General features: G+C 36.4%; 1 protein-coding gene across 3 annotated transcripts in view; it reads right to left on the bottom strand.

Annotated features, from left to right (window-relative positions):
* col18a1a (collagen type XVIII alpha 1 chain a) overlaps positions 1–12,685 on the bottom strand; it is a 108,743-nt gene that overhangs the window by 8,422 nt on the left and 87,636 nt on the right. For all 3 annotated transcript variants that reach the window (XM_087266781.1, XM_087266780.1, NM_001349195.1), the window contains exons 8-34: positions 11,689–11,886; positions 11,333–11,359; positions 11,052–11,114; positions 10,837–10,923; positions 10,706–10,753; positions 10,011–10,139; positions 9,523–9,585; positions 8,184–8,228; positions 5,291–5,422; positions 5,128–5,196; positions 4,767–4,793; positions 3,913–4,011; positions 3,775–3,810; positions 3,591–3,680; positions 3,479–3,508; positions 3,319–3,354; positions 2,543–2,602; positions 2,379–2,456; positions 2,170–2,205; positions 2,017–2,070; positions 1,836–1,907; positions 1,664–1,729; positions 1,493–1,523; positions 1,099–1,152; positions 861–895; positions 653–775; positions 400–553 (exon numbers count right to left, since the gene is read on the bottom strand). In XM_087266781.1, coding sequence (XP_087122907.1) covers positions 400–553; positions 653–775; positions 861–895; positions 1,099–1,152; positions 1,493–1,523; positions 1,664–1,729; positions 1,836–1,907; positions 2,017–2,070; positions 2,170–2,205; positions 2,379–2,456; positions 2,543–2,602; positions 3,319–3,354; positions 3,479–3,508; positions 3,591–3,680; positions 3,775–3,810; positions 3,913–4,011; positions 4,767–4,793; positions 5,128–5,196; positions 5,291–5,422; positions 8,184–8,228; positions 9,523–9,585; positions 10,011–10,139; positions 10,706–10,753; positions 10,837–10,923; positions 11,052–11,114; positions 11,333–11,359; positions 11,689–11,886 — 1,942 coding nt within the window. The remainder of the gene's footprint in view (positions 1–399; positions 554–652; positions 776–860; positions 896–1,098; positions 1,153–1,492; positions 1,524–1,663; positions 1,730–1,835; positions 1,908–2,016; positions 2,071–2,169; positions 2,206–2,378; positions 2,457–2,542; positions 2,603–3,318; positions 3,355–3,478; positions 3,509–3,590; positions 3,681–3,774; positions 3,811–3,912; positions 4,012–4,766; positions 4,794–5,127; positions 5,197–5,290; positions 5,423–8,183; positions 8,229–9,522; positions 9,586–10,010; positions 10,140–10,705; positions 10,754–10,836; positions 10,924–11,051; positions 11,115–11,332; positions 11,360–11,688; positions 11,887–12,685) is intronic.

The following is a 12,685-nucleotide window of genomic DNA, read 5'->3' as shown; positions in this document are numbered from 1 at the left end:
GGCAGGATAACAGTTCTAGATACATTGATGCTACACATTTTCATCCTATAAAGAATGTTAGTGGTTGCAAAGTAATTAATTATGCAAAATAAGTACCTACTCAAGAGCTTATGTGAGTTCAGATACATCCATTACCTTTGTGAATAAATTATTGAACCATTGGCTGATTCAGTTTGCTTAAAAAGGTTAATTTTGGAATGAAAAATCACAATGTTGCTCTGAGACACAAAATTGTTCTGCTTCTGCTTATTTTCAATTGCGTGAAAATTTTCAATATTTGTTTTTGCAAACTGAGTAACATACAGTACTCGATTATGTCAGCACACATATCATTACTACAACAATTACAATATTATTGTAGATAAGAAACATTGCAAAATGCTTATATTTCTTTCTTACGTGGCCTATAGGGTCCTGGCAGTGATGGGGACCCTGGTGGACCAGGTGGTCCAGGAGGTCCTGGATTACCTGGTCGACCATCATAACCAACCCCGGGTGTTCCTGGTGGGCCCTGGGGTCCAGGTGGGCCTCTGATTGAGTCTCCTTTAGGTCCCTAGAAATGACAACTTTGATGAGACCACTCAAATCAAAACAAAAACTACACAATTCAGACATCGTAGATATCTCATAAAGGTCTCATAAATATCCTCACAGCAGGTCCTGGGTTCCCTGGTGGTCCTTGTACAGCTCCAAAACGAGGGTCATAAAATCCACCTCCTGGTTCTCCTTTCTCTCCTTTAAGACCAGACTCTCCCCGCTCACCCTTCATCTCATTCTGAGAAAACAGTTGTTGAAATATTAAAAAATAACCAAACAATTAGGTTATTTTAAATAATGTTTGCATTTAATGGTTCACATACCTTGAGTGAATATATATCAAAGTTTGTGGAAAAACCTGTTATAAAAAATAGTGAAGATTGCATTAATGCATTAAGAACCCTGAAAACGTTCACAATGATTTGAAAATGTTGTCAAGCTAGTAAGTCAGGGTGCTTTATCAAGAGAGTCTGAAAGATTTACAGACTCCAGGACAGTCTTGCTACTCCCGCCTGCCAACGGCCCTGAATGTCTAAAAACAGCAACAGTGGTAAATTTTACCTGGCGATCCGGGAATGCCAGGAGCTCCTTGGTCTCCTTTCTCTCCTTTCGTAGCTTAATAATAATAAAAAAAGGTATTGTTTAAATTTCATAGAGATATAGGTGATCTGAGACGTTAAAACTTGAGTTATTTATTAAAATAAAATGCTGTTCTCAATCCGTTTTTACAGTAACCTTGAGAATTTTTACCTGAAACAACGCATTCAATGCGAGAATGAGAGCTTGATTTAATACATTGAGAAATATTTATTAAAGTTATTTTATCACCAACATTGTTTCAGAAATGGAGCAATTTCTAGAAATTACAAAAGTATTTTAAAAAAGTAAATAAAGATATTTAGATTTGTATCAAATATATTTCTTCTCGTTAACAAAAAAGACTGTAACAACCTACCTGGATAGAGCCTTGCATAATCTTCATATCTCTGAAATGGGAAAAAAATGAGGTTGCAAATTATTGCTGGTGCAATCATGATCACTTCAGTTTAACACAGCCAGCATATTGAGCTCATTTTCCAGCATTTCATGCATGAATTACAGCTTATATGACACAAAAATCACTTACGCCAAATCTGTCCAAGGGCACAGCGGGTCCGGGGGGACCAGGGGGTCCTGGGGGACCAGGGGGACCCTTGAAAAGCCACAAGATAACATATGAGGGCAAGCCATCTATATAACAAGCACTGATTGAACGAACTGCATTAATTTTCATATTCAAGAGGAGGTGGTGGACTTACCGGGTAACCATATCCAGAGCCTGAACTTGGCTCTCCCTTCTCTCCTTTATATCCGTTCACACCTGGACGACCCTACAGTCATAAAATCAGGTTGTTAAGTAAAATCGAATTACATACTCACTTAAATATGATGCCATACAATAGTTGTAGGTTAATGAAAGTTGTTTTGTGAAAGACTTACAGGTCTGCCTGGCATTCCGAATTCACCTTTTGCACCAGGAGGTCCTGCTGGACCCTGAAAAAAATGAGATCAAACTTAGATGTTAGCGGATGCATCTAAAATAGTTCTTTATTTAAATCTGAATAATAAAAATAAATAAAAATAGAAACATACAGGAGGTCCGACTGGTCCAGAAATACCTCTCTCACCCTACAGAAAGTAAAATAAAAAGAACATCAAATTTAGCTAAATAAAAAAGTACATTGATATAATATTTACCTACTTATTATTGCTAGTGAAGTTATGACAACAATAGAGACAAAAAAGGACTAATCTGTATTATTTAGAGACCAAAAACAAGTCTTTTGAATGAATAAACCAACCTTCTGTCCTGTCAATCCACCAAGGTAAAGTGGATTTCCATCAGGTCCAAGAATAAGTCCAGGTTCTCCTTTCTCCCCCTGTAAACAAGTTTGTTTGTTTTTTTCAGAGCAGAGGTTTATAACATCTCATGTTAAGCTTTGTTTGTTGGTTTCGGCATACAAACCTTAATGTCATAGCCTGGAAGACCAGGCTCACCTCTGTCACCCTTTGGTCCCATTGGGCCCTGATGAAATAAAAAGCAAGAGTATAAGACTGATTCTAAAATACAACATTCTGACTTTATATAGTATTTTTTATTGGATAAGCTGTTTTAAAATACCTATAAATGCCCTCTTGACCAAAGATATGGATCAAATTAGGTTTGACTAGATTTATCTGAATTTGCAGGTATGGGTTTTAATAAAAAACAAAATAAACAGTTCTAAGAAAATTTAAATAAAATACTGTCATTTGCAGAATATATGTGACTGAAAATTTGTGATATTCCAACAAACATTTATTTATTAAAATCAAAAAATTATATAGCTGTGCAAACTATAAATATTTGAACAGTCTAAGACACTATCTGTCATTTTGTAAACTTTTTAATGGACAATGTGCAAAAAACAGTTTTCCCATGTTTAATGTCACTGCACTTGAAGAGTTCAGGTGCAAAAAGCTCTAAATGCCATCTGAAAATGTCCTCTGCAATCAGCATTTTTGGGAAGCTCCTGTGTGCATGTTCAGTAAATCCAGAAATGCGTTCTTTACATTGCCTTTAAAGTGAAATAACAAAAATATTAGAGGCTAAGGAAAAATGGTCATTCTAGGAGAAATTTTCAGATGGCACTTTTTTTTCTGCATCTGAACTGTTCCCTTATTAAAGACTTCCAGAATACATAAATGACTAAAGTGTATTGATCAAGAAAAAAAGGAGGACCAAATAAAATGAGTACTAACTGGGAATCCTGCTTGGCCAGGAACACCAGAACCACCCTAAAAACCACACAAGTAACACACAGATATTGGAACATTTAGAGAAATGTGTCTGCATTTAAATGCTCACACGTCAATTTGTGGTCTCCCAATACACAGACTGATAGAAGCAGGACTATCATACCTGAGCCCCCGTTCCTCCAACTTCATCATACTGTACAGAAAAAAATACAGTTAATAAAAGAACCATTCTCCAAAAAAATAAATAAAAAAACAGAACAAATTTAAAGACTTACATGTTCAGAGTAGCGATAAATAATCTGTCCAGGTGGTCCAGGAGGGCCTGGTTGGCCTGGATGACCATGTCCATCTCGACCAGGTTCACCCTAAAAAGAAAATCACATTTCATCAAATAAGCCACATACAATTTAAAAGTCCCAGATACTACATCGATCCAATTTAGAATGAATGTAACCTCACCCTGTCGCCTCGCTCTCCTTTGTCGCCCTTTGGTCCCTATAGGCAAATGCAAGACACTGATATCAGCCTCAAGTACTGAACAGCACAGTGGATGATGAGCAAATTAGCACCTAAATGTATTATCAAAATGAAACACACCTGTGGTCCAGGGAAGCCATCTGCACCAGGAAGACCATCATTTCCCTGAGCTCCTAAACTGCCTTTCTCACCAGGAAGCCCTGGGAATCCAGGCTGACCCTGTGGAACAATATAAAAATAAATGAAGGTGTGAACTGAAATGGTATCTTTGGGATTGTTTGCTCAATATATTAACATAAAAACCTGAAAATTCTTCAATTTGGTATTGGAAGGGAGTGGTCACTTTTTTCTTGAAACTCTTGGTGATGTAAGTGACATCAGATTGTAGTTTTAGATGTTCTAACCAAAAGACCCAGCTAACATCTGCTGTTCAGCTGTAATTATGAGATTTTTTTGGAAACTCAAACCATCATTGTAACAGTGCATTGGGACAAAATGGACATGAGTGCTCATCCAGACTGATTCATAACTCATATGATTATATCAATTATTGCCCCAATGGTGGAAATGGGCATTTTCAGCGTTTTAGCTATTTTCTTATAGTCACTTCCCAATTTTGTGAATCTTGACAACCTTTTGCTGCAAATCACAGCTCTATTCTTTGGTTTTACACATTGTAGTGACTGACTGAGTGAGTTTGGCCCTCTGTTTCATTGTATGTACAGTCCTATGAATCAGGAGTTCATGGTTGAAAGCTTTCCTGTTCCTAGTCACCCAGGTGTACTAAAATTGTCAAATATATATGGGAATATGCTATTTGTAGATTGATAAGCCTATGCTGTTCTTTGCAATTATTTGTTCTCAATGAGAGCAGAGATTTTTGGTTAATATTTTGAGCAACTCTTGCTCATATTTATCAATGGTGCCAACTTTAGAGGGTGCTATGCTGTAAATCTTATTTGTGTAAGTCTTACCTGTGGCCCTGGGACACCAGGTGGCCCCTGAAATTAAATAAGATTGAAATGAAGTGAATGATGATCCAAAAATATTAATAAAAGAAACAAGGTAACACTTTATTTTGATGGTCCATTTGAGTATTAGTAGACTCTCTGTTTAATATCTGTTGATACTGCTCTTTCAACAGACATTTAACTGACTATAAGAAACTTTGTAAGTACAAAATACACTAACCCAAACCCCAACCTACTGTAACATTCTACTCACAATCTAAGGAGAATTAATTGGCATAAAGATGCAATGTTACTTAAATTCAACAAACCATCAAAATAAAGTGCGACAATGAAAAAGAAAAAGAAAAAGAAAAGAAAAACAAACCGGGATTCCAACTGGTCCTCTTACTCCAGGTACTGAACTGAAGTGAACACCAGAACCTTCCATGTCATCCTGAACACACACAAAGAAGACAACATTTCATAGATAACTATAATTTTCATCCTATACCACTGGAAAACATACAAGATGACTGATGAATACTTACAAAACCAACATTAAAGCTTGGTCCAGGAGGACCAGGTGGTCCTGGAAGTCCAATAGGTCCAATTGGTCCTGGAAGACCAGCAGGCCCACCAATCCCAGTGGTGCCAGGGGGACCAGAAGAACCTTTGGCACCCTTTAAATACAAGGAGAATGATGAATAAATGAATGAGGCAACTTTTAAATCAATGCCAATAAGGCCTGAGGAACTAGTTTGGTCACTGAAAGTAATTAAGTTAGTTTGTAGGTGGTTATGGAGTTTGTTGCGACTGGTAAACACCTTTGAGCTATTGTGGCGATTAACGTAAGTGATATGAAAAATTATCATCGGGATTTTAATTTTTAGTTATTGATGCTCAGATATTTCAATCTTTCCTCCCCAAAGTTAAGAACAAATAAGAATTTAACTCTGATCTATTGAGGTCTTTAGTTTGTAGCAAAGCATTAACTTGATAATAATATATTTACTAAACATATGAACAAAGCAATGGCAAAAAAAACTCCAGTGTATTGCATACACATATTAATGACGTTAGATTTTAGCATTAGAGCTTTGAAGTAGAACTTGTGTGAAAAAGTTGGATCAGCAGACTCCCGAACTGCTACCTGCCACCTAGCAACTGGTGTTAGTAGGAGAGAAGATCATAAGGATTGCAGGGAATGTAGGAGTTTTGCTACAGAGACAGAAACATGTAAGAAACCTGAGTGGGTTTGACTGTTTCAAAAAAGATGTTTTCTGAAACAGCGTTCAATACAACTCTGTGTCCTAACTATAAATCAATATCATTCTTTTATCTGTCTTCAAATGTCTTCTTATTTATGAACATCTGCTCTCCAGTTTTACCTCCACTACTGTAAATGCTGTGTTTGGGAGCAACATAAACAGTTTTTTTTATACTGACTAAAATTACAGCAAATTTAATAAAATTACAATTCAATAATACAGTAATAATTTTTTAATTCTGTATTTTATTTGATTTCCAATCTGTTATACTGTTAATGAATATTAGTCCTAATGTTGTTTTTTCTTCACAATATACCTTTGCTTTTTATTTAAGTTTAATTGTACTTTAAGTTCAGATTTTTAGTTTGTCTTTGTTATTTAATTGTTTTTCGTTTTCATAGGTCTTTATGATTTTTGTTTATTTTAATTTCAGTTTTAGTTATTTTAGTACATCACAAACAAAACAAATCACAATGTATATACACTCACCGGTCACTTTATTAGGTACACCTGTCCGACCTGTCCGAATTTCTAATCAGCCAATCAGATGGCAGTAACTCAATACATTAAGGCATGTAGACATGGTCCAGACAATCTGCTGCAGTTCAAACCGACCATCAGAAAGGGGAATTAACATGACTTTGAACGTGGCATGGTTGTTGGTGCCAGACGGAGTGGTCTGAGTATTTCAGAAACTTTCATGGGACTTTCATGCACAACCATCTCTAGGATTTACAGAGAATGGTCAGAGGTCAGAGGAGAATGGCGAGAGTGGTTTGAGCTGATATAAAGGCAACAGTAACTCAAATAACAACTCATTACAACAGAGGTATGCAGAAGAGCATCTCTGAACACACGACACGTCCAACCTTGTGGCGGATGGGCTACAGCAGCAGAAGACCACACTAAGAACAGGAAACTGAGGCTACAATTTGCACAGGCTCAGCAAAATTGAACAACAGAAGATTTAAAAACGTTGCCTGGTCTGATGATTCTTGATTTCTGCAGCAACATTCAGATGGGTAGGGTAAGACTCTGGCGTCAACAACATGAAAGCATGGATCCATCCTGCCTTGTATCACCGGTTCAGGCTGATAAAAATGGTGTAATGGTGCTGGGGATATTTTCTTGGCACACTTTGGGCCCATTAGTATCAATTGAGCATCGTTTCAATGCCACAGCCTAACTGAGTATTGTTGCTGACCATGTCCATCCCTTTATGACCACAGTCTACCCATTTCTGATGGCTACAGCCATCAGGATAACGCACCATGTCATAAAGCGTGAATCATCTCAGACTGGTTTCGTGAACATGACAATGAGTTTCCTGTACTCAAATGGCCTAAACAGTCAGAAGATTTCAATCCAATAGAGCACTTTTGGGATGTGGTGGAACGGGAGATTCACATCATGGATGTGCAGCCGACAAATCTGCAGCAACTGTGCGATGCTATCATGGGACAAATATCTCTGAGGAATATTTCCAGCACCTTGTTGAATCTATGCTATGAAGTATTAAGTCAGTTCTGAAGGCAAAAGGGAGTCCAACCCAGTACTAGTAAGGTGATCCTAATAAAGTGGCCGGCGAATATCTATCTATCTATCTATCTATCTATCTATCTATCTATCTATCTATCTATCTATCTATCTATCTATCTATCTATCTATCTATCTATCTATCTATCTATCTATCTATCTATCTATCTATATATATATATATATATATATATATATATATATATATAAGTCTGTGTTGAACAGAGTTAAAAAATGTGTATATAAAAGTAAGAAAATGTAGCTAAAAAATGTATGGCCTGGTTAAAAATGTGATTTTAATCTCATTAAAATCTATTCCTTTCATTACACTGACTAAAAAAGTAATGGAAGACAGGATGTTTTTAGGACTGTACTTCCGACAAAATTATATCAATAATCCACATAACTTAAACTATAACATCATAATAGTAGTTAATTAAACATCATATATAATTAGTTAAACATAAAACAGTGATGACTATTTTTAAAAACAAACTACTTGTCTCTCAATTTTGCTGGTTCATAATTCTCAGTCATACAGAAAACCCCAGCGAGTTCAACATATGTGATATGCAGTAGAATATATGCAAACTATGCTCTTTTATACAAAACCCTTGAAAGATTTGAGCGAACTGACCTTCTCTCCCACCGGTCCAGGAAGGCCCAGCTCACCGGCATCACCCTGCGGAGCACAAAATCAGTCCAGCGTCTAAAGATAGCTACCATTACAGGGATCTCAACAGAACTGAATTATGCAAGTCCAAATCCATTAAACCACCAGCACTGCTATCTATATATAGACAGGTTTCCATATTTATATATTTTATTTTACCAATGAATTGCCATGACTTTTGCATGACCCTTTCCAGTCATTCCTGATTAGGATGTTTTTGAAATCATGTCTGGCTGGATTTACATTTGTATGTCTAACAGTAATAAGAGGGTCATTCCAGTGTCCTCTGTGTTATTGCCTACTCACTGCGTCCAGCCATAAATATTTAGAATTTTACAGATAGCCCTGATGTCAAGTGAATTAATGGATTTCAGATTTATGCTTACAAATGTCTCCAATAAGACTAATAAACACATTGATGCCCTCCTGCTTGCTTAAGAGCATGTTTACTCCACACAAGCGCACATAATAACAGCAACATTTAGATGATAGAATGTATTACAGCAATTTTATCGGACTTCAAAGACTATCAAAATATTAAAGTGCCCCTGGTATGCTTTTTCCAAGGTTCATAATTTTATTTTGGAGGACGTCTACAGTAGGTTTCCATTCATGCGAGGTCAAAAAGAGTTTAATATTCTCATAATGCACACTGCAGCAGCATCTCTTTTCTCAATTTGTCTGAAATGGCTAATTCAAGAATACAGTTTCTCTAAACTCCTCCTTTCCAAAAGTCTGCTCTGTTATGATTTGTCCAGTGTCTAGAGTTTGACAAGTCAGAAGCTAAACATTCATTACAACATCTAAATTTTAATATTCATTTTTTTTATTTTCATGAGAGGTCACCACAGCGGAACAAAACACAAACTTATATAGCATATGTTTTATGTAGCGGATGCCCATCCAGCCGCAACCCATTAGTGTGAAACACCCATGCTTCTCGCATTCACACACTACAGCCAACTTAGTTTTTTTTTACCCATTTCACGTAAAGTATAGTGAATGTCTTGTACTGAAGAAGAGAACCAGAGCACCCAGAGGAAACCCACGCCAACACGAGGAGAGCATGCAAGCTCCACACAGAAACGCCAACTTGTCTGACAAGAATTCGAACCAGTGACCTTCTTGCTGTGAGGCGACAGTGCTAACCACTAAGCAACCCTTTCGCCCTTAAATATGAATTTATTAAACATTAATATATGTATATATCATAAATGTATTTAATTCAGCTCTGATTAATTATGGAGGCGGATAGAATTTCTTTTATTATGGAAGTCTGAGTTGTCTGGAAGTATCTTCATACCTTCTCTCCTTTTGGACCAGGTAAGCCTGGTTTTCCATCAGCACCTGGTACACCCGAAAGTCCCTATTAAAAAATAAAAATAAAAAAAAGTAATATTTTAATTTACTTTACTCATTTATAAAGCAAAAGTAAACACAGCAATAGCTGACTATTGTACTGTACAGCAAGACAGAAGGCAAAAGAATAAAAATAATGAGTTAAATAACATTTATAATGAGTTAATAAAGAGCAAGAAGATGCAACTGTAACTTGCTGATTTGAAATCATTTACAGAAGATGCAGATCTTCAAATATTTAATTATTAATATTTTATTATTAGACTTTTTAGGCTTTAACAAGACATGAAAATGGAGAAACAATAAGTGAAAAATACAACAATGAAAACAATGCATCAGAGTACACACAAGATCCACAAGGCAATGTCTCTGACCACACTTTTTCCTAGCACAGCACATTTAAACCAGTGTGTCATGTCTCTTCAAACTCACCGGCTGACCTGGCGCCCCATTTTGCCCAGGAGGACCAGGTGGCCCAAAACCACCAGAGCCTGAAGATGCAGAGCCAGGGGGACCAGGGGGACCAGGAGGACCAGGTGGACCAGGCAAACCAGGCACTGCCTATTAACAAATATAAAATTCAACAACAAAAAATAAAATAAAATAAAAACAATCAAGAATTACAAATAACATTAATAAACTTTTTGACATTTTGCACTTTATCATCCAAAGTCACAACTGCCATATTTTTGTGGTATAAATTTATACAACAGGTTTTAAAATACAAGTTTTAGTGTCAATAATAATAAGCAAATTTACAGGATTTACTACATCTTATTTGTAATAATATTTCATACAATTAGTAAGGCATTTTTCAGGTTTTTCTTGTGTTAATAATAATATTCAAATTTACAAAACCTACTACATTTACTACATTTTATTTGTAATGATGTTTCATAAAATTAGGAGTTTTTGTGGGGAGTTTTTTTTTCCCCATTTTTTTTTACGTGTACCTGCAGATTTGAAGAGCATAAGATGCTTATTTTATCAACCCCAAACTCAAAAATCTTAATTCCAAAAAATCAAAATCAAGAAAAAAAATGGTTTAAAATATCTGTGGGACTAGAAAATGCAGATTTGAGTTCTGTGTTAATCCTTAAGGTTAATATAGGGTCAACATGGCATACCCGCACACTGTCCATATCAAATCCAGAGCCCTCCATGTCCACAAACGTCTGTAAAATGAATGTGCATCAAAGTATCAATTTCTTTCAAATTAACAGAGATCACTTAAATAAAAGACTAATAATAAACTCACAGGTCTATCAAAGCCAGAGGAGGGTCCTGGTGGGCCGGGAGGACCAGGCGGCCCACGGGGTCCTGGCTGACTTTCACCTCGATCTCCCTAAAAAAATAAATTAAAAAAAGGCATCAAATTGCAGTATAACTGGTTTTCACAATTCAGATCTTAATAGTTCACAACTCTAATATTATTGATTGATGTGGTCTACTTTGACACCATTAAATACGTACCTTATCTCCTTTGGGTCCAGGATTCCCAGGATTTCCAGGAAAACCAGAAGGTCCAACTTGGCCCTGTTACAATCACATATTTTTAATCAATCTTGTGTATGAAGCATAGGCACAAAGCAACCAAAATCAACAATATATTCAGACTTTTCTTCTATTTTGCAGTAAAACAAACCCCAAAACACACAATTTCAGAAGAATAATCTCATCCAGATATACTGAAAAAGGTTGTTTAGCTAGGTCTTTTTTTATTATAAGGTAGCTTTATGAAACACATTACTTACAGCTTTTCCATCTTCACCAGGGTCACCCTATAAAGGAGAGGATAGAATATTAGTTTTGTTGAGATATGACCAATGCCCGATGCATTATGCATAGTCTCAAGGACAGAAACACAATGTGCCTTTGTGTTTGCAGTGATGCATATCTTAAACCTGTATTAACATCATTCTCTGCTTGTGATGGGAAACACCATAGGGATCTATTACCACCCAAACACATCAAGGCAAATGCAAGACCACTTATGACACATAAGGCTTGAAAATGGTATAAGGCTGTCCCTTTTAAATGTAAATACACTGGATAATAGAAAACAAAGAAGCCAGCAACTGTGTCATTCCTTTTTGCTCGGTCTACTCACCGGCTCCCCTTCAGGTCCAGGGGGACCAGGGGGTCCTTGGGGTCCAGGTGGTCCTCTTGGTCCTGTGACTTTCTGCACAACTGACCCATCGCCCCGCACCTCTACCTCTGCACTGGGCCCTTGGGGACCCGGAGGTCCTGGAGGTCCAGGGGGGCCACGGTCACCCTTAGATCCAGGATAACCAAAACCAGAAGTGCCCTGAAACCGAAAGGTAACACAGATTTGAACAAATACAATAAAAATCAAATTTTAATATTTATTATAGTTTTATAGGAACAGAACTACAAATCTACACTGCAGTTCATCCACACAAACATTATGTAATATTTATTGTATGCCTTTAAAAAATTCTAGCTGATGAATTCTATTTTTAATATATCAGTATGTGGATCATGCATGTATACGTGTAAATATAATACATGGAACTGATTGTTTTGCAGGTGTAGTCACTTACATAGTATCTAGCTGATTAATGTAGTATTATTATAGATACTATTATTACATAGTATCTAATATATATACAGGTATATTTATATATGTAGAGATACATACATATATATATATATATATATATATATATATATATATGTGTGTGTGTGTGTGTGTGTGTGTGTGTGTGTGTGTGTGTGTGCGTGTGTGTGTGTGTGTGTGTGTGTGTATATTAGGGGTGTCAAAGTTAAAAGTTTCTCTGATGCACCTTGATGTAGATGCGAACAATTTGTTATCGGTTTAGTAATAATCATCGGTTATTATGTGCTGATGTCATTTATCAGATATGTGTTATATGGCGTTCCATTCTATGTGTTATATGGCGTTCCATTCTATGACCATTCTATGGTGAGGGAGGAGACCGCAAGTAATTAAAATGCTATAACTATTAAAAAAGCAGATAACTGTGCACAATTTACTGCTTGTGAGTTTGCTGGACAGTCTTTCACTGACAGGGAAATACATTTGAACACAGCAAGGAGATAATGAAAGCTGTGAACTCTAACTC

The sequence above is a fragment of the Danio rerio genome, chromosome 9, assembly GCF_052040795.2.
Source record: "Danio rerio strain M-AB ecotype USA chromosome 9, GRCz13ab, whole genome shotgun sequence".
Lineage (NCBI taxonomy): Eukaryota > Metazoa > Chordata > Actinopteri > Cypriniformes > Danionidae > Danio > Danio rerio.
The sequence above is the reverse complement of the archived record's forward strand: the minus strand, read 5'-3'. Positions and strand labels throughout refer to the sequence as shown.